The 18308-nt window shown below is 41.0% G+C and overlaps 1 protein-coding gene across 4 annotated transcripts in view; it reads left to right on the plus strand.

The window, feature by feature from the left end:
* ERBB4 (erb-b2 receptor tyrosine kinase 4) overlaps window positions 1-18308 on the plus strand; it is a 605247-nt gene that overhangs the window by 489695 nt on the left and 97244 nt on the right. For all 4 annotated transcript variants that reach the window (XM_039381400.1, XM_039381402.1, XM_027735643.2 and 1 more), the window contains exon 20: window positions 16937-17122. In XM_039381400.1, coding sequence (XP_039237334.1) covers window positions 16937-17122 — 186 coding nt within the window. The remainder of the gene's footprint in view (window positions 1-16936; window positions 17123-18308) is intronic.

Here is an 18308-nt window from a genome sequence, read left to right on the forward strand (position 1 = left end):
GAATTGGACTTCAGAATTAGCTGATGCAAGTGACAATAAGAAGAAATAATAAGGTTTTGTATCAATGCTGGTTTTGATATATGTACAGTGGTCTGTAATCCTTTGCTGTACTGCATGGGTGAAGAAGATGATTTCATTTCATTCTTTTGAATAATTGTTCATCCAATCCTGCCTTCCTTGCCTCCTAACCCAGTCATTTATTTCCTGAAACAAGCTACATTCTGAAAGAGAATGACCTAGATGCTGTTTATGGTTTTAATGTGACCACTCCTCCCTGTCCCAGAAAAGATATGTTAAATGTTTAAAAATTATAAGCCATTACAAGGAGATAAGTTAAATATCTTTCAGTGAAGAGTACAAGTAGAAAAATGTGACTCATTCACACTCCCAAGACTTTGGTCAGTACAGCTATCCTGATAAGACAGAATACAGTTTACTGATCTTACTTTATGAGGAACATTTAAATGTATGTATGGAAAAAATACATCAGTTGTACTTCAGTAAGAAGAGTATTATGAATATGTTTTAAAGGTACATGGGTGGCTAAATGCTGTTATGAACATAGTGGGGTTAGGTCTTTCTCAAATAAGGGTCTGACATGTTGGTAGGGAATGGGAAGAGGAGATTAGTGGGAAGGAGGTGTCATTATATGAGTCACGCCCTTGACTTTCATTTTTTTGTCCTTGTCAAGTATAGGTGTGCTTCTGTCAGCAGTTATTTCTTCCCTGGATTGTGAATGTCCTTGTGCTTGCAAGCAAAAGTTACCATTCCTTTTAGAGAGGCTCTGGAAAATGGAAAACCTTTGGTAAACGGTGATTTGTGTACAGAAGGGAGCACTTGGGACACTTGAGTGTCTACAGAAATAGCTGGTATAGATGCTAGTGGCACTGTCCATAGCTCTGGTTAAAACTTCCAATGTTGGCAGAATGCAAGTCTAAAAGTGCTCTGTGAGCTCCTGAAATTCTGCTAAATGTTATGCTGAAAGAGTAAAGAACAACAATTTGGCTACTGGGCTGTCATTTGAGCACCCTGAACACCCGCTAATGGATCGGTAATGACTATAATGATATAATGCGTGATATTAGACCTACTAGGGCCAAATGCCTCCCACCCGTTCCCATCAGGGGATGATGAATTGACCATCATCAAAAAACACATCCCTTATTTGGAATTTTTCTTTGGGGAGTTGCAGCAAAGTCTTTTTTCCAGTCTTTCTCCACACATTCCCAGTCAGCTCTTTTCTTTTGCTCTGCTCCCTGTGTTCTTACATAGTTTTTATCACTGCAGCAGTCCATGTATGTCTGTTACAACAATGCAACCTGGAGTCTGCAAAGTAACCCAGACTGCCTTCTTCAGGGCAGAACCAGAATGTACGCGTGGGCTTTTATGCATTTGTTTTCACCACGCTGAGGATGTTGTTACAGTTTTGTAAAATGTAGGTTTACGTTTTTTCCACGTGTTTCTGAGTATGTATTATTTCTGGAATAATTTCGGAATCTAAAATACTTTCCCCTCGGGTGTTGAAATGGTTATGTGCTTAAACTGGAGGGTTATAGTTTCTCCTCCCTACTTGGCTGGTCACACCTCTTGTCCCCAGAAGGGGGCTGAAATTTGAATCCAGAGTGCAGGTGCTCTTGCTACTGGTCTGCCTGCAAGTGTGCCTGGGAGGGAGTCACCAGCAGACACAGGGGTATCAGGAGGGAACTACATCCTGCTCCTCACCCCAAGGCTGGTAACAGAATTTAAGAAGGGCCTGAGTTTTAGGCAGGGAAGACATGCTTGTACTGAGACAAAAAGGCAAATATGCAGCTAAGAGGCTACTTGACAGTGGAATAGGGAGTTATTTTAAAGCCCTGGGTCAAAGCCACGAGCTGCCCAGGTGTTTTACTTATGTCTAAGACTCCAAAGTAATTCACCACGGAATATTTTGCAAAGCCTTGTAGTTCTTTAATACCTTGAATTCGCATAAAGAGAAGAAGCCACAGACTTTTCACAGGAGACTTCTTTTAATTTAGTAAGAAAATAAGCATTTTGGCAAAAGGTTCACAGAAGTAACATACAGCCAAGGAGAAGCATTTCACTAAAGCACCCAGCACATGACAACCACAACTTAAGTAAAATACAACCCATCAGTTTTAAGTTACCCACAAGAGACTAAGAAAAGAGTAAAGGAATAAAAAAGATTAAGAAAATAAAGAAGGAGTAAAGAAAGAGATTAGAATAAGAAAATTGTATAGCTGCCACTGAGAGGTCACATGATGATGGCAGAGAGTTGGCAATTGCTATTACAATAAGCAAAAAACCAGGAGTTCCATCAATACAGAATCTCCGATCTATGCAGGGCACCATCTTTCACCTCGTGAATCCTAAAACTGCAGGAAACCAGGACCAGGGAAAGAGTTTGTGAAATGAGTCTGTCCGTTGCAGTGTTTAAAACAGTTCTTTCACCTTCATCTGTGAAAGAATTCTTCTTTGGGGAGGTGCAGCACTACTTCATAGATTCTTTGCTTATTTAATAACAACACATAACTTAAAAAAAAACCACTGTCATCCCTCCCACCAACCAGATTTCAGGGTGCATTGTGAAAACAATTTCCCTTCCTCAGCCTCAATTTATTGGACTGTTATGATAAGTGATAAGTCAAGTAGCCATTGGCCTCATCAGATGGTTTAACATCAAGCCAGATGCCTGACTGGTAATGTAATAGATTCTAAAGTCATACTGCAATTGGAGAGCATATCAAACAGCCTTTGAGGCTAAAGAAAATAAACTTGTCTTGAGGAAACAGACAGCTGATGTCAGTCTTCCCTCTCTAGCCCTCTAAGACCGATGTTTCCAGCAAGTAATCCTGTGAGCTCTGATTCTGTCCAGGGTTTTGATCCACTTACAAGTTTAATCTATCCTCTCTGAACTTAAATGCTCCATTATCTGTTAGGAAATAATTAGAGGCTGCAAGCACAAGTCAGCATACATAGAGTTCCTTGGGAGTCCCTGAGCTCATTGAGATGAAGACAGTTTGACTGATGGTGGTCAGCTGATATTGGGCCAGGAGCTAATAATAGAAGGCAGCGCTGCTTAGCTAGGTGAGAAAGTTAACTTGGGAAAAATTAAACTGAAGGGTTTGGGATTTATGGTTGGAAATAAATTTCCCATTCTCATTTGTTTCCTGGTAAGAGAGCTTCAGAGGCAGTTATTTCTTCTATGGTTTTATAATTAAGATCTAGGGGCTTCTTGCCTTGGCCTGGACTCACTGCAGTTCCCTGCTGTCTGTAGGAGTAGTGTTCGGTATGCAGGAGAGAATTTGTCACACAAAGTGCAAATATGTGACAATGACCTCCACCAGGCATGCAGTAAACAAATTAAAACTGCATATAAGGGGCTGATACCCACATCTTTTCTTTACATCTGGCCTAATTAACTAAATTAATAAAGCAGTCAGATGTGCTGCAGAAAGAAACAGCTTTTTCTAAATTGTCTTATAATAAAGACAAGTCCTTGACTTGAGGATATCAGTATCAAACTTATCTTCAGAGGTTTCAAGAGAAAAAAAATCATATAGCCACCTAGCAAAAGAGAGTTTTATCTCCTGTTCAGCTGAAAACCCACAGAGATATGGATAGGTCTAGATGCTTTCTTTGTTTCTTCGGGTATGTCTAGATGCCATTGTGGGAAGTACACTGGAGGTACAGCTAGCTAGTCAGGTGGGGAAGGTGAGAGAAGACTTACCTTTTCTTGGTTTCCACCACTGGCATTGGACTTTGGGTTCTTTCCTTGGCCCGCAGTGGCATTCACAGAGCCCTTGAGGCTACAGACACACTCTGTGGTGTAGTTTCTCAGCTGACACAGATGCATTTGCACTCAGTCTCCTTGTAAGATGCTGCCTTACATGACTATATAAGTGACTGGAGAAATATTTTTGTCTGTCCCTTGATTATTTTTAATTCCTTGTACACATCTCATGGTACTGCCTATCCAGGTGTTTGACTCAGGTCAGACCATGTAGATGCTTCTGAAAGTCTGAAAAGATGTTAGTACTAACAGTAGCTGGATCCAGGCACCTCACAGTCATTCCGCTGACTGCCTGGCTTACTTGGGAAATACCACCAAGTTCATCTTGAACCTCAGTTTAAAGGGCAACTGTAGGAACAAATGAAATCCTTTATGGCAGCAATGAGACCTTTTTCCTTATCTTCTTCTGCTGTCATTTATGTAAACATCCTCCTTTCCAACTGGCATTAAGGGTCTGTGTCAGAACTGCCTGGCACTGCGCTCCAGCTGCAATTGAAACAGGTTTTCACTCCATCACGTCAAGTTGCTGAGGGTGGGGGCAAGGGGTGACCTAACTCCTCTGATTGTAGACTCCCTTTTGTGCAGCCTCCCCACTCCCACTTGCACGCACTGTAAGTATAAGTAGAGCCACTTAGGAGGGGGAAGCTGTTTGCCTGTCAGTTCCAGGCATGGAAGCTCACTGTGATTGCAATTACAATTTCCGACTTGTCCAGAGATGCCAGAAATCAAGCTGTCCTTGAGAACGCTGCATACCATGCACAGGCCCCGAGAGTGATCAGCCTCTACAGAAGCTGGAAATCTGATCACTGCTGAAGGTTAACTGCTTTTAGTCATCTGAAGATTAACTGTTTCAAGGCTACATTTCTGTTATTTCCATCTTAAATAATAATTTTCTCCTGTAACCTTTTATTTCAGTAATTTTTCCTTGCATAGAATGTGAGGGTAAAATGTATGTGTATGTGCGGGGGGATGTTAATTTTCCATGTGCAAGGGCAAGTGAGAAAATATAGACACAGAAAGGATGAAGTACAAGCATAGACGAACAAGCCAGGCTGTTTGGAAACAATTCTGCTGGCATAACACTCTAACTGGAAAATACAGTGAGCGAAAGTGAGTTGGCTTGCTCCTGGTGATGGGGGAAATCTGAGCTCTAGTGAAACCTCTGAGAGCTGTGAATTTGCCAGTGAATTCAGCAGGGCCAGGACCTCACCTCTGGAGTAATCCTTCCAAGAAGTCTGCCACAGGTTTAAGGAAGAATCCCATGCTTTAGTGAATGACTGACAGTATGAGTTTTTCCTAAATGAGGTAGGAAGTATATTCAGATGCTTTTTGTTATGGCAATTGCAGAACTCCTTATTTCAAGTTTGTATTGTTTTATGACTTGGAATCCCTGCATGAGGTTGGATAAATCTGTGAGTGGGGAGAAGATCTGGTGGGAGTGTTACCTTATTCACTGAGAAATACAGCTGTGGATTCATTGAAACTATTTAAAATTCTAATCAAATTCAAGAATTAGTTTTGGCTGTAAAGTGTGTGTGTGTGTGTGTGTGTGTGTGTGTGTATGAAGAAAACGTTTTGAACTGATGTCCTGTATTACACTTTCTGTTTAAAGGTATAAGGTACCCCAATAACAGGGTTGATACTTGTTGCTTTGAAGTGCACTTTTGGGCTTGGTTACTGAAACACGAAGTCAGTTATTTGCTTGGCTGTATATGTTCGTTTTACGAAGGTCAGGGTCCCATATTTGCCACTGTTTTATCGGGACACAGTAGAAGAGAGCTTTTTTGAAAAACTACAAACCAAACAGGCAACAGATGAGAATATTAAAAAAAAAAATAAGAGGGAGAGAAGTGGTGCTGTGAGTATCATAAGTGGTACACAATAGTTTAATTAATCAGACGCTTGTGGGATTTGTATTTCCAAGATGAGCTTTCTGTTACATACAGTACTGTGAGGGCTTGTTCTTGGCATTGTGCTGTGTGTTGCCACCCTTTACTATGGGTTAAATCTGGACCTGGGCCAGAATGCTCTCCTCCAGCTTCATATTTTCCCAGGACTTATGTACTTGTATCTGAATTTGGGCTTTTAGGAGAGTAATCTTACACACTTCAATAAAAATTTCTGTTTGATGCTGTAAGGCCATGAATTCTGGGGACTCATGTCCCAGGAGGATACTGCCTGCAGGTGTGGGTCTTTTCATCTGCACAAGTGAATGGTGTGATTTAAGGCAGAGGGGAAGATATACCTCTGTAAGCACAGATCTTGCTGGAGTGGAAGTCTGGAGCTGAAAGACTTGTCATTACAAACGTGAGAAACAACCTTCCTTAAACATCAGCAGGAATACTGGAATGCTTCATACAGTCTTTCTGACATTCAGATGCAAAGTGCAGAAATAAAACTGACAAAACTTGGTAAAATGGAAAATGAGATTCTTGAACAATGCTTGATCTGTTGTGAGAGGAAGCTGACACAAATATCCAGTTTTAAAGAAGCGTTTGGTGCTGACAACCAGGTGATTAGTGCTGATTTACCACTAGAAGAAACTAAAAACCTGTATTTAAGAAAGATCCTGTTGCTTTGCATTCTTTCTTTGTGCCTCCAGCTCACATTAGCAATATAAAATAGGCACATGTTAATGTTTAAGTTCCCAAAGGGCAACGTGTATGCCAAAATGTTACCACGCAGATAAAAAACGCAGATTTTTATGGGACCTCTGTTAATAAAAGAGAGGTACTGTTTCCACAGGCTTAACTGTAATACATCCCAAACAAACCATCAGTAGTTTGAGATTAAAGGTGAGTCTAATGAGGTTTGAGGGAAAGACTGAAGAAGAAATGTCTTGATATTTGTCAGAGGAGCTGGCTGTAAAACTGCATGAATATGCTGGCTAATCATTTTTGAAGCACACTTGTCTGTGATTTAGCTCAGTGCCAGATGGGCAGGCTATTCCATATCAGATTTGTCATGAAGGCAGGCTGATGGGGCTGGGTGAGCTCCAGCATGTGCTGCAATTCACAGATCAGCAACAATGCAGAAAGTAAGCAAGGGCAAAGGGCCCTGGAGGATCAATGCATTGTATTTGTCATACTTGGTTTTATGCTGCCAAAGTGCCAAGTCAACTTAAAGTTAAGGGAGAACAAGGGTTATTGTGTTGTAGTGAGAAAAAAAAATCCAAGACTCATGCTGTGACCGTTTTTAATAGGAATGTAAGGGTACAGGAACTCAGGCTTGCAGGAGCTGAATTTGAAGTATCACTGTTGAAATATATTTTACCTTCAGAATACTGTAGTTTGGAATACTTCTCCCTTAGTGCTTTGTTGCAGATAACCCTTCAAAAATTGTTTCCATGTCTCAGCGTCGATCCAGACACCTCTGATACATCACAGATTTATAAAAATAATTATCATCTGTTTATATTAATATTCTACATATTATTTGCAAGTAATAGTCAGCTGTCCCTATTGCTGCTTGTCCCATAATTGTAAGAGAAAAATAAGACGGAAATCTGGTACCTGACTGGCTTGCTGATAATCTTTGTCATATTCTGTCAATACCTTTTAGATACCACTGCAGTAACTGGAATAAAGGGATAGAGCTGAGGTCATGCTGGGGCTGGCAGTCCACAGAGCAGCAATTGCTGTTTGAAATGCCTAGTCCTTCAATACTGAAACTGTAGTTCCAAAATTAAAAAGGTTTTGCAGAGCAACGTTTGCCATATTAACTTTCGTGTTACTTTTTGTTGTAATATGCAGCATCTCTTGGACCTGTTGAAAATACAATGAGCTTGTCCCTGTCCTGAAAGGCATTCAATCCAGATAGACACAGCAGATAAAGGGCAGAGAAATGATTATTATCTCTAAGCAAATTACTTTATTTTTTTAATTAATTTGTAATTATGCTCTGGTTTTAAATTACCTCAGAATGTTTACTTAAACAAGCAAATACTATATGAGGTGTTTCTTTCAGACAGTTTTTTCAGCTGTTTTGTCTACTTATCCACTGAGAATGTGTTTAAAATGTTCTTTTCAAACATCTCTTGTCATCAGTGCTGTCCCCCAGGTCACGTATTTTAAAGAAACTGGATGACACTTGATATATAAGGCAAATTGTGTATTAGCAGTAAGAGAGAGAGAATAGCTCTTAGTTACTTGCAAGGTGATTACAAGTGTGTCTTGAAGGCTTTTAATTACAGAGACAAATATGCATTGTACGAAATAGAATTAAGTACGTTTCTGATGGACCAGGGCCTGGTTTTATCTTCATGCTTTACATGACAAATAATACAGAAATGTTTAAGAAGAGACTTTTGAGCTATGTTGGCAAATTGCAGCTCTGTTGCATTTGCTCAATAAAAGCTTTGAAGACTTTCGTTGATGGGCTTGCATAGGGAGAATCTGTGATATGGAGCAGAGTCGATGCAAAGGTAGGCAACAGCTGAGGTACAGTCAAAGAACAGTTTATCTGATGGAAATGTAAGACCTCGGTTAAGTAGATGAACATGGAACAGGGTCTAGATAGGGGTAATTCTCTGGGCTTCCATTTACTGACTAATGTCAGTGCATAGGCAGCCCCCCGGCTGAATCTACTGGGAAACATTCCCCGGTGTTGAGGTGCTTTTGCTGTCTGTGCAGTGCCCTTTGATGGAGTTCAGTGGGATGATCTGTGTACATAAAAGCAGAATTTTGCTCTTTGTTTTCTGAACCCAAGCCAGTAGTTTTTTGGGGTTTTTTAAAATGAATTCTGGTTGGCTTAGGTCAGTGCCCAGAGTCACCTGCTAAAGACACAAGTCCTCTGAGAAGTTATTTTAGTAATTAAAATGTTTGGGGGAAATGGTGTTTGCAATGAGGAGAGAAAATTAGTTTCATTGATGAATTGTTTTCTTGGCAAAATATTGAACAAATATTTCTTGGTGAAATATATTTACTCACTTGCTGAAACTAAAAGGAAGAGTTTCTGCTGAAGCTTTTCAGTGAGAGATATTCCAGTGAGTTCCTCAGCTAGAAGATGTTTTTTTGAAATATAATGGTGATTGAAGCACCTGTTTTTGAAATTTGCTGAATGAACTCTGGTGAATTTCTGTTTTCAATTGTTTTAAGAGTCAGACTATGTTTATTAGATAGGACTGTTGTCAAATCCAAATTGGAATATTTAACACTGTGTGCATGAAAGTAGGGAAGAAAATGTGGGAGGAAGAGCTGTAGAAGCTGAGGAGAAAACCGCAGGCAGAGTGATGTGGAAGCGCTGTGACACAGGGAATGTGAGGCAGCTTTTGAGGACTTTGTGGCTCACTGATGACGGCTTGGTCAGAAAAAAAATCTTAACTGTGAACCAAATAGTCCAGTGAAACTTTCCTTGTTTAAATATCATCCCTTTGCAGTACTTGAGTCCTGAGTGTGATGCCCTTGTGCATGCAGCTGAATGCAGATGAGGGAAAGGTGGAGATGAGTCTGATTTGAATTCTCAGTAGTGAGAGGTGAAATACCTGCATTACAGGCAAAATGTATCTTTGATTAAAACAATTCTTAATGTTGATTACACACTTGATGAAATTAGGTTTTAATCTGATGCTATCCCTTTAAACTGATCCTGAAGAAGGAAGGAGCTTTGAGTGTGTGATTATAAAGTGAAGCTTTTCAGCAGTAACAGAAAATATCAGAGCAATGACTGAAGACTCTTCAGAAAGGAGTGAGAACTTGATAGATTTTTTTTTTTTTTGTCTGTCACTCATTCTTAAGATCTCGCCATCACTCACTTAAGTCAAAAATCCAAGCAATAACTCCCTCCTTCTGAAAGGAATCTGCAGCTGAGGCTAAAAATGTGTATAAGCTGGTCAGGGACAAGATCTGTTTACCCTCGCATTCGAATACTGCTGAAATGATGGCTTTGTTAGACTGTACGGTTAAAACTTCAAGCATTTTTGCTAGTTGCATCAAAATAGTAAGAAATAAATCACTTTTGACAGACTGCTCTGAAATAGTGATGTGTGTCACAAACTGTAAGTAAAACATTTGTCAGAATGATACAATATTTTTACTAAGAGGTGTTGCGTGCTCTTGAACCACTAACACCTGATCTGCAAGGGGGAATCTCCAGCCTGAAACCCACTGTTACTTCTTGTGATAACTTTCAGTGGGAACACTTCTAGTTGCTGAGATCCTGAACTCTTGGCTATTTATGAATAAAAGTGAACTGAAAATGGGCTTTCTCATCACCATAATCAGTGTTTTTGGGCAAGGTTCACAGAAAGGCTGGTGGGAGCTGTCCCCTGACCAAATGTTTGATGGAAAATCTTCACTTAGTTTGTTGCACACTAGAGGTCTGTTCCTTTAGGCTTGAGATTCCTCCTCTGCTAACTCAGGCTCTGATGAATTGGGAGACTTAATTGGTACAAAGCAGGGAGAAGTAAGAAGTGTATAGTGTGTGGGTTCTACAAAATGTATCTCCTATATTTTCAAGCATTTAAATATGTACTTTAAGCACCTGAGTCCTGCTGGAGTCAACATGGAGGTCCATGCCCTCAGTGTTTGCAAGACAAGGATCACTGGAGTGCTTTTTTTCTTTTTTTTTTTTTTCTAATTTATTTTATATTACTCCAAAATATATAGTGACCCAGACTTGCTTCTGTGAGCACATGAAGGTGTCTGTTCCTGCATGAGTAGGACCTTCGGCTTCCCAAAGGTGGGCAGATTTGACCCAGCAGTCTGTAAGCATCACCTTCAAGAGCAAGAGCTTTCAAATCCCTGAATTGTGCTGGTTTCAAGTGTTAGGAGGAAAGTGGGGCATCTCTCTCATGCATTTGAATCACACGGGGCAGTCGCTTGCGTTGGAATTCAGTGTCAACAATGCAGGCTGTGTCTCTGCAGCAAAGTCAATCAGACTATGTACTCTCTGCTGTGTGCAAGTGCTGTGACAGGCAGAGGAGTCTCGGAGGGTTTGCCTGCTCTGAGAAATGCAGCACATTTAGAGACACCACCTCCAGAAAAGGCCACGTACCCACTCAGCAGTGAGAGGCCAGCCAGGGACCAACCCTGCTCTTGGACAGTGGAGAGCACACTACTCCAGTGTTGTACCATGCCTTGCTCATCACCAGGCTGCAGCCTGAATGCAGTTTGGGACACTGATCCAGAGCCACCTTCTCCTGATGGAACTAGTTTGATAGGAGCCAAGTGAGTGGCACTTGCCTTATGCTGTTTCCATCACATTTGTGCGTGATGGACTACAGGGTGTGGTCCCTGATGTGGAATTTTATTTTGTTTTTCAGTTTTAGTTTTTATCCTAGAGAGTTCTTGGTGTAATGACAAACCTGACAGACCAATTTCCAGAACTTTCTGAAGAAATAAGTTAATCTCACCATTTAATGATGCAAAACACTTGCACTCCAGTCTAAGTATGCAGTGACTACACTTACTACCCAACAGACCTCTGCTTAAGCTCCTTATTGAAAACCAAACACTAAAAAGTTCAAATCTCTTACATCCAAAAGATATGAAGTCCAAAAGCACCCATTCTAAATCTGTAGGCTCTTTAATCATAGGAGTTTGTCCTGGCTCTGAGGAAACACACTCTGTTTGGTCACATACAGCTTCTTTAACATGGCTTCCTAAAGCAAAACAAGCATGAAGGGAGTTTCACAGAGATGGTGGTTAGTGCAAAACTCTGGCTAACAGCTCATTCGACTTCTTTAGTGACAGGGCCTTGATTTAGACCTCTAGTTATTTCCTGCTGTGCCAGCCACACTCAGTGTTTCCCCACGGAAAAAGCAATTGGTGAGCGTTAACGTAGAATTTGGACCTGGATGTGCACTGCTACACTTCCGTGCAACAATTGATGATGAACCTGTACCTACTGTAAACATTCATCTTGCTTTATGCTTGGAGTATGGATGTGAATGTATAGAAAGATTATTTTTTTAAATACCTTTGTTCATTTGCTCCTGGGTCCTGCTTCTCCAGAGAGAAGTTGAGAGAACATTGTACACAACCTGAGTGTTGTCACCATCTCCCACAAGGGCGCAGTCATACAAACCTGTTTTCTCAGGACATGGGATGTGCTGCCATACTTGCACAAGCTCAGTCCTGCAGCAGTAACCTCAGGGCTGACTCTGCAGCATTCAGGTGTATTCACTGTATTACATATTACACAGCAGTAAAATTGGTTATAGAAGCTGTTGCCAAGTCCCAAATAAGACTTTTGCCTGGAAGTGCCATATTAATGTGCTCATTCCTGATGACTATAAAATAGAGTTCCTGGAAAACCAGCTATGGCAGTTTATTCTGTTACTGTCCTGCCTCTGTTTGCTACTGTGGGACTCCAATATCCTTTGCTGGTCCCTATAGCTGCAACTCTCATTTCATTTTCAGAAGTGACTGAGACATTTGCACAACAGCTTTCCAGAGAGTATCTGCCCGAGTGGTGAAATTTGCAGCCCAAGTGTTGAAGTATAGTAGTGTTCTAAGGCCAAGAAAACAGCATTTTGCATAGGGAATACAGGGGAAGTGTAGCAATGGGTGTTATTGTCATACAATCAGTGTGGGCATGTGTATTGTTAAGTGTATATTTGTGCTATCTCGTAGCTTAAGTAGTTGTGCAGACTGAATAGGCTATGTCAGCTATAACCTGAAAAAAATTGTAAGACCTAGCAGACAAACAAAAGGCATTGAAATATATGTTGGACTGTAATTGGATGTGCCCTGCAGCAGGTCAGACATGCGTTTGAGGCAGGTGTTTGTCCCAGCCATTAAAAGAAATGTAAAATTAATGTGAAAAGCAGTGTGTTCAATGTAATCTCTTTCCTGTTACCACAGCACAGCTGTGCTTTCAGAAAAATGCACAGCACGGTATGAAGTCAGCTTTTAAGTACATTTATTTACTCGACACTGATTAGGAAAAACAGCTGGGTTGTTCTTTTCTGGGTTTCTTTGTTTTGCTTTATTTGAGGGCATTTTATGGCAAGAACATTTAGAAGCAGAAGGTTAGGAAATCAGAGATTTTTCAGACTTTGTGCTAACTGAATTCTTTGTCAGATGGATATCTTCATGTGGCTCAAGAGAAGCAATAGATCAGGAAACAGTTTTGCGTGGGATTTTCCAGTTGCAATTGCACCTCCTCAGAGCCCTGTTGACATAGCTCTGCTGACAGAAAGCAGAGTCATAGGTCTGGTCACTGGCACCTAGAAACTCCCCCTTCTTTGGGATGTGCTCTTGTGCACATGGGAGGCAGATCTATGTGAGCCATTAAAATAACATTTATGTCATGGTTTAATTTAGTTGTTTAATGTAGGCTTGTGTATATAAATCACAGGAGTTGAGCTTAATGGAGCAGTAATACAACCACATTCAAAAGGGGCTGAAGAGAGAAATGATCAACATGATGTGATTTCTTTATTCAAAAGAGCATATCTGAGAAGTGTAATGCTGACTTGAACATGGAAGGCTCAACTCAGCTCACCTGTGGTGAGGCTGGGGGGACACAAACAGTGGTCCTGCCAAGCTGCCTGCAATAAAGTCTTTCTTTGCCAGCCTTCCTCTCAGATACACTGACACTGCAAGCACTGCTGCGAAGAAGGAAAGCCTTGTTTTTAAGTAACTTGTTTGAGACCTTGAGGTACCCGAGCCTCAGCTGGTCAGGGCTCACCACAGACCTGCATCTTGGAGGTAAAGGCAGGCTGAGCTCCAGAGCTGCTCCCTGTGTCTGAGCTGGCTGGCTTACAGCTGTGCTGCAGCAAGTAATACCTGAGCAGCTACTCCAGAAGGGGATTTGCTCTGGCTGGAGAGTTACTCCTGTGATAAACTTCCTGCTCTTGCAGACAGACGAAGAAGGGTACCTGATGTCCAACAGGAGCCTTTCAAAACTGTCCCTGCTCCTGCCATTTCTCAGATGCCAGTGTTACAAAGACTCTGACTCCTAGGGGAAAGATGAAGTACCGTATCTTAATCATTTCTCTCCCCTCCATCCCTTTTATATTTCAACTGTCAAAGGAATTTTTTCAGGAAAGAAAAGCTAAAATGATCTGGGGCACTGTTCCCACTTCTGCTTCAGACTTCCCATGTGACTGTGGATAGTAGGTTATGCTTTTCTCTACCTCAGTTTCCTCTCCATTAAATTAGAATAGGCACAGTTTCAAACTCATTCATGTAATTGTGCCAATTGAGTGTAGATACAAGATCTGCAGGCACACGGCTACCAAAAGATTCAGAAAACTGCAGAGGTTGGTTTTGAAAGATGTCAGTGCCACCCAGCCGAGTTTGTGAGTTTAGGTGTCTTACCTGATTAAACGTTTTAGAAAATATGTAGAAAACACTCAGTAGAGTACCCAAGTGCCACAGAAACTGTAGCTGCAGGGTCGTTAGTGTCCAAACAGATTTTGAAATAGGAATTCATATTCCTTATTTGCTGAACAGATTTTTAAAATGCTGCTAAGTCGTAATGTTTCTGTTGTTGTTTGTCTGTTTTGTCTAATTAGGCTCTAGCAGAACAATTGCAATCTCTTTTACTTTGTGTTTGTGCTGTGCTGGATAGACATAGCCCTGAGTTTAGGTCTCCTGTAGATGCAAGTTCCAGAAAAACACCAGTAGTTTTACTAATGAGAAAAACTATGTAAAGCCAAAATTCATGCTAAATTGGTATCTGTTAGTGGCTTAGATCTATAATGAAGGTTTCCTTGCTCTCTGTTGTGTGTCTCAATTCATTATGGAGCAGTCCATAATATTTTATTAACAACATTTTTTTTTCTGGAACTGTTCCCCAAAAGTATGTGCTTTCCCGTAACATCAGAACAAGACAAATGGCACTGTTTGCTTTTATTATTGTGCAGAAGTGTCTTTCCTTTGGACTCAGACAGACTTGGAAATGGTGAGTTGCTGGAGAGTAAGGGAGCACATGCTTCAAAGTCTTATCTGGTTCCTTGGTAGGCAAACAGAATATCTTGTCTCTGTTCTAATCAGTCCTCATTATAAAGAAAAGTATTCCAGGTCTCCGTTCTGGGGAAACTCTTACCTTTAGTCAGAGAGGGAGTAGGCAACAAGTACGATCTCCTTATGCATCTGCAGGAGAAAAATGAATGGGGTGAAAAGAAAAAAATGAGGCAGAGGAATTTTGTGCTCTGAAACTGGATGCTGCACCTGGTGACAGGTATTTATTTTGGTGGTCTTCGGGGACATTTTCTAGTCACAGCAGAAAAAAGGCTAAAATTGTTTCAAGGAGACTCCATACTTAAGAGTTGAGCGAGTAGGAACTACAGTAATCTGAATGTGAGCAAACCTACTTAAATTCAGATCCCTTTTCTAATTTCTTGTGTCGGAATCTTCCTCAAATCTGCTCCTCCGTCATTCCATCAAATAGCCCTCATTTATTCATTTATTTATTCTTCACATACATTTAGGAAGAAAAAGAAAGGAGTCGCTCCCCCCAATGGGGACCATCTGCTCTTTTCTTATTGGGAGGGAAAAAACCCTACAATTAGTGTCTTGTTCATCTTTTTGTTTTACCAAAAAAAGAAAGGGACAGAAAGAGAGAGAACTATTATGCAAATACTCTGCAATTTGGTTTCAAATAGTCTTTGTACTATGATGAGCAATTTCCTTTAATACAAACTCAGCCTACTTGCCAGAACTGGGGTTTTTTTGGTTGTTTGTTTTTTTTTTTTTTTTCCCCTTAATATAGGGAAGGGAAAAAAACCATCCAACTTTTATGAGTTGGGGGTATGCTATGTTCCTATGTTCCTGAGATGACAGCTTCAGCTTTTTCTCATCCTTTTTTCTTTCTTTCTCTCTTTGGTACTATTTCAACTGTTATTCTGTAAGTTGTCAGAAAGATGTCATATACAGGGTTTTTGGGGGAAAAAAAAGGCAACAAAAACCAGAGAACCAAAATAGCTTTACAAAGCCACAATTTCATCTCCCTTTTCATTGTTCCATTGCCATGATGAAGCGGTCTTGAAATGGGGGAGTCAGCTTAGTGAATGAAAGAGAAGAGCTTTGTCCCTGCTGCATTTAAATGCCAGTTGCTTGTGATGGCAGCATTAGCTCTAAGAACAGTTATGGAGGTTTTTTATACAGAGCTTCTCTGCTACTTGTCAGTAGCATGAGCTTTAGGGTTGAATAGCATAGCCAAGATTAAATCCTTGTTTCTGGACAACCCAGCTTGGTAGCTGAAAACTTCTGCCTGGAAAAGACAAAGTCTAGAAGAAAGAAAGGAATATTATTTCCTGTTTACTCTGTGAAAAACTGAAATATGGAAAAAACCAAAATGACTCATCCAAGATGTGTTGAAAGAGGACTTTGGAGGAATCAGGGGCTGATCTTAGAGGCTCAGGTTTAGAAAGCTGCTGCTTCCTGTAGTGATTTACTTGTGGATCAGGATACAGGGAGGAGTGTTGCTGCACCTGGGCTACTACTGCATTGTCACAAGCTCTGGTTTAGGCTATTGCTGTGCAGCAGTCAATGAGATGGTAACGTGGTCATATCCTAATGGCTTAATGAATCTGCTGACTTTCAGTGGGACTTAAGAGCATCAGGCACATTTGAAAAGCTCACACTAAACCTCCTGATTCTTAGACCTTTTCAGGTTGAACTTTGGGAAAGCATCAGTCAACATATAAATGTTACATGCTTAAGTCTACAAACACTGAGCATAAATCCTCTGTTCCAGTAGGACGTTTTGGCACACTTTCCTCGAATACCTTGTGAAGTAAGGCATGACTGACCATCTTGCTATACACGAGAGGCAATAGTTTGCTTGCCTAATATGAAGCTGATGCTCCATGCATTGACCACAAGTATTTAGGAAGCAAAATTATGGGAAGTAAAATGAGCCCAAAGAGACCTTAAAGCAAAGTTTAGCGTATCACACTTACATCTTTGTTTCTGTGGCTGTAATGGGACAGGGAATGTAGGGAAGTGCAGAATTTTAGATCTGAACCATGACTGGATCTGTGCAGATAGTCTGATTCTGTTGTTTGGGACTCACTACATCAAGTATGCAGTACATCAGACTGGATGTTCCCCAGGTATACCTAGCACTGGGTAGACAGCACAGGAATTCATGGTGCTTAGAGGACACCGATCCCCTTTAGAGGCGCAATAGGAAATATCTTATGCATAGAGTCTTTAAGTTACTGGAGTAACTGGGTCACTTTTATTGTTACAGGAAGCTCTTATCATGGCCAGTATGGACCACCCACACCTGGTGAGACTCCTCGGCGTCTGCTTGAGCCCAACCATTCAACTGGTCACTCAGCTGATGCCTCATGGCTGCCTGTTGGATTATGTTCATGAACATAAGGATAATATTGGTTCCCAGCTCCTGCTGAACTGGTGTGTCCAAATAGCTAAGGTATGTAGTTCAAGCTGTTCTCTTTTTTTTTTTTGTCATTTTCATAACTAACTTTTAAACAAGACTTCTATTTTTGTTAGTGTTGTTTTTTTTTTTCAGGGCTGCTTCTGTTTTCAAGAAGGCTGGGTAGTTCTTGAAACACACTATTTTGGCTGCTTACAGTATTAGATTACTTGTCAGTACATAAACCAAAGTGTTTTTCTTGACTGTTTTTCCAACTTAGTGTTAATGGGAGGGCATCTTTCAGGGCGGTGAGGGAAGAAGCCCCCCCATGTGACATCTGGGGCTGAATACGGGGTGATTTTTCAGCCTCTTCTGTTGTTCACTATTCATACATACGGATTTAACCTTATGGTATTTTTCAACCTTTCTGAATCTGCATTACCAGTTAAATTCTGATACGCCGTCAGTTGTCTGCCCCCACACTGCCAGGAAGATGAATATTCACTTCATGCCACTCCTCGGGGAACCACTGTGGTTCTACTGTGTTTAAAACTATCACAACAGCTGAGGCTGGAGGGTAATACTGCTCATCTCTGCATAATGGGAAGTCTCAAGGGCTGGACCCCGCTTTTCTTGCCGTGGTGTAATGTTCTCTGCCTTCCTGGGGCTTTTTAGGAGCAAGAGCGAAGCCTTTATCATCCAGATGCAGGCTAGATCATCCAGAATCCGATCAAACCTTCCTGAAGGTGCCAGTAGATGAAGCAACCATAATGCTGGGTAGAGGAGTTGGTCTGTAAAAGAGGTGGGGGGAATCCAAACCTCACAATCTGATGTTGCAGCATTTTGTAGGCATGTTAATGCCTTGTGCTGTGGTGGTAAAGCAGTCAGAGTTGCCTGGAGTATTGGAACACACTGGTGGGGATTGTCTGTACCTGAAGATTTGCGAAAGTTTATTTAGAGTTGTTACCAGACCAAAGGAGGTGTGAGAGAAAATACATATTCCTGTTTGAGTCCTTCTTCTCAACACAACCTCCCTCCCATCTGTTCTCTACTCTTTTGATAGTGGCTGTTATTATGTATTACAAAACATTTACACAGTGGCATCCATGCAAAGGTAATCCACCTTTATTTTCATTTTGTGCATGTGTATGACCCTTGACTCCTTGGGTTAATGGCTGTACTTGCTTTGCTGTGGACCTTATGTGGGCAGCTGATTTAGTGAAGCAGATAACCTAATCCATAA

This window comes from Pipra filicauda, unplaced genomic scaffold, assembly GCF_003945595.2.
Source record: "Pipra filicauda isolate LSUMZ 115617 unplaced genomic scaffold, ASM394559v2 scaffold21_size4447388_pilon, whole genome shotgun sequence".
In the NCBI taxonomy this organism is placed as follows: Eukaryota; Metazoa; Chordata; class Aves; order Passeriformes; family Pipridae; genus Pipra; species Pipra filicauda.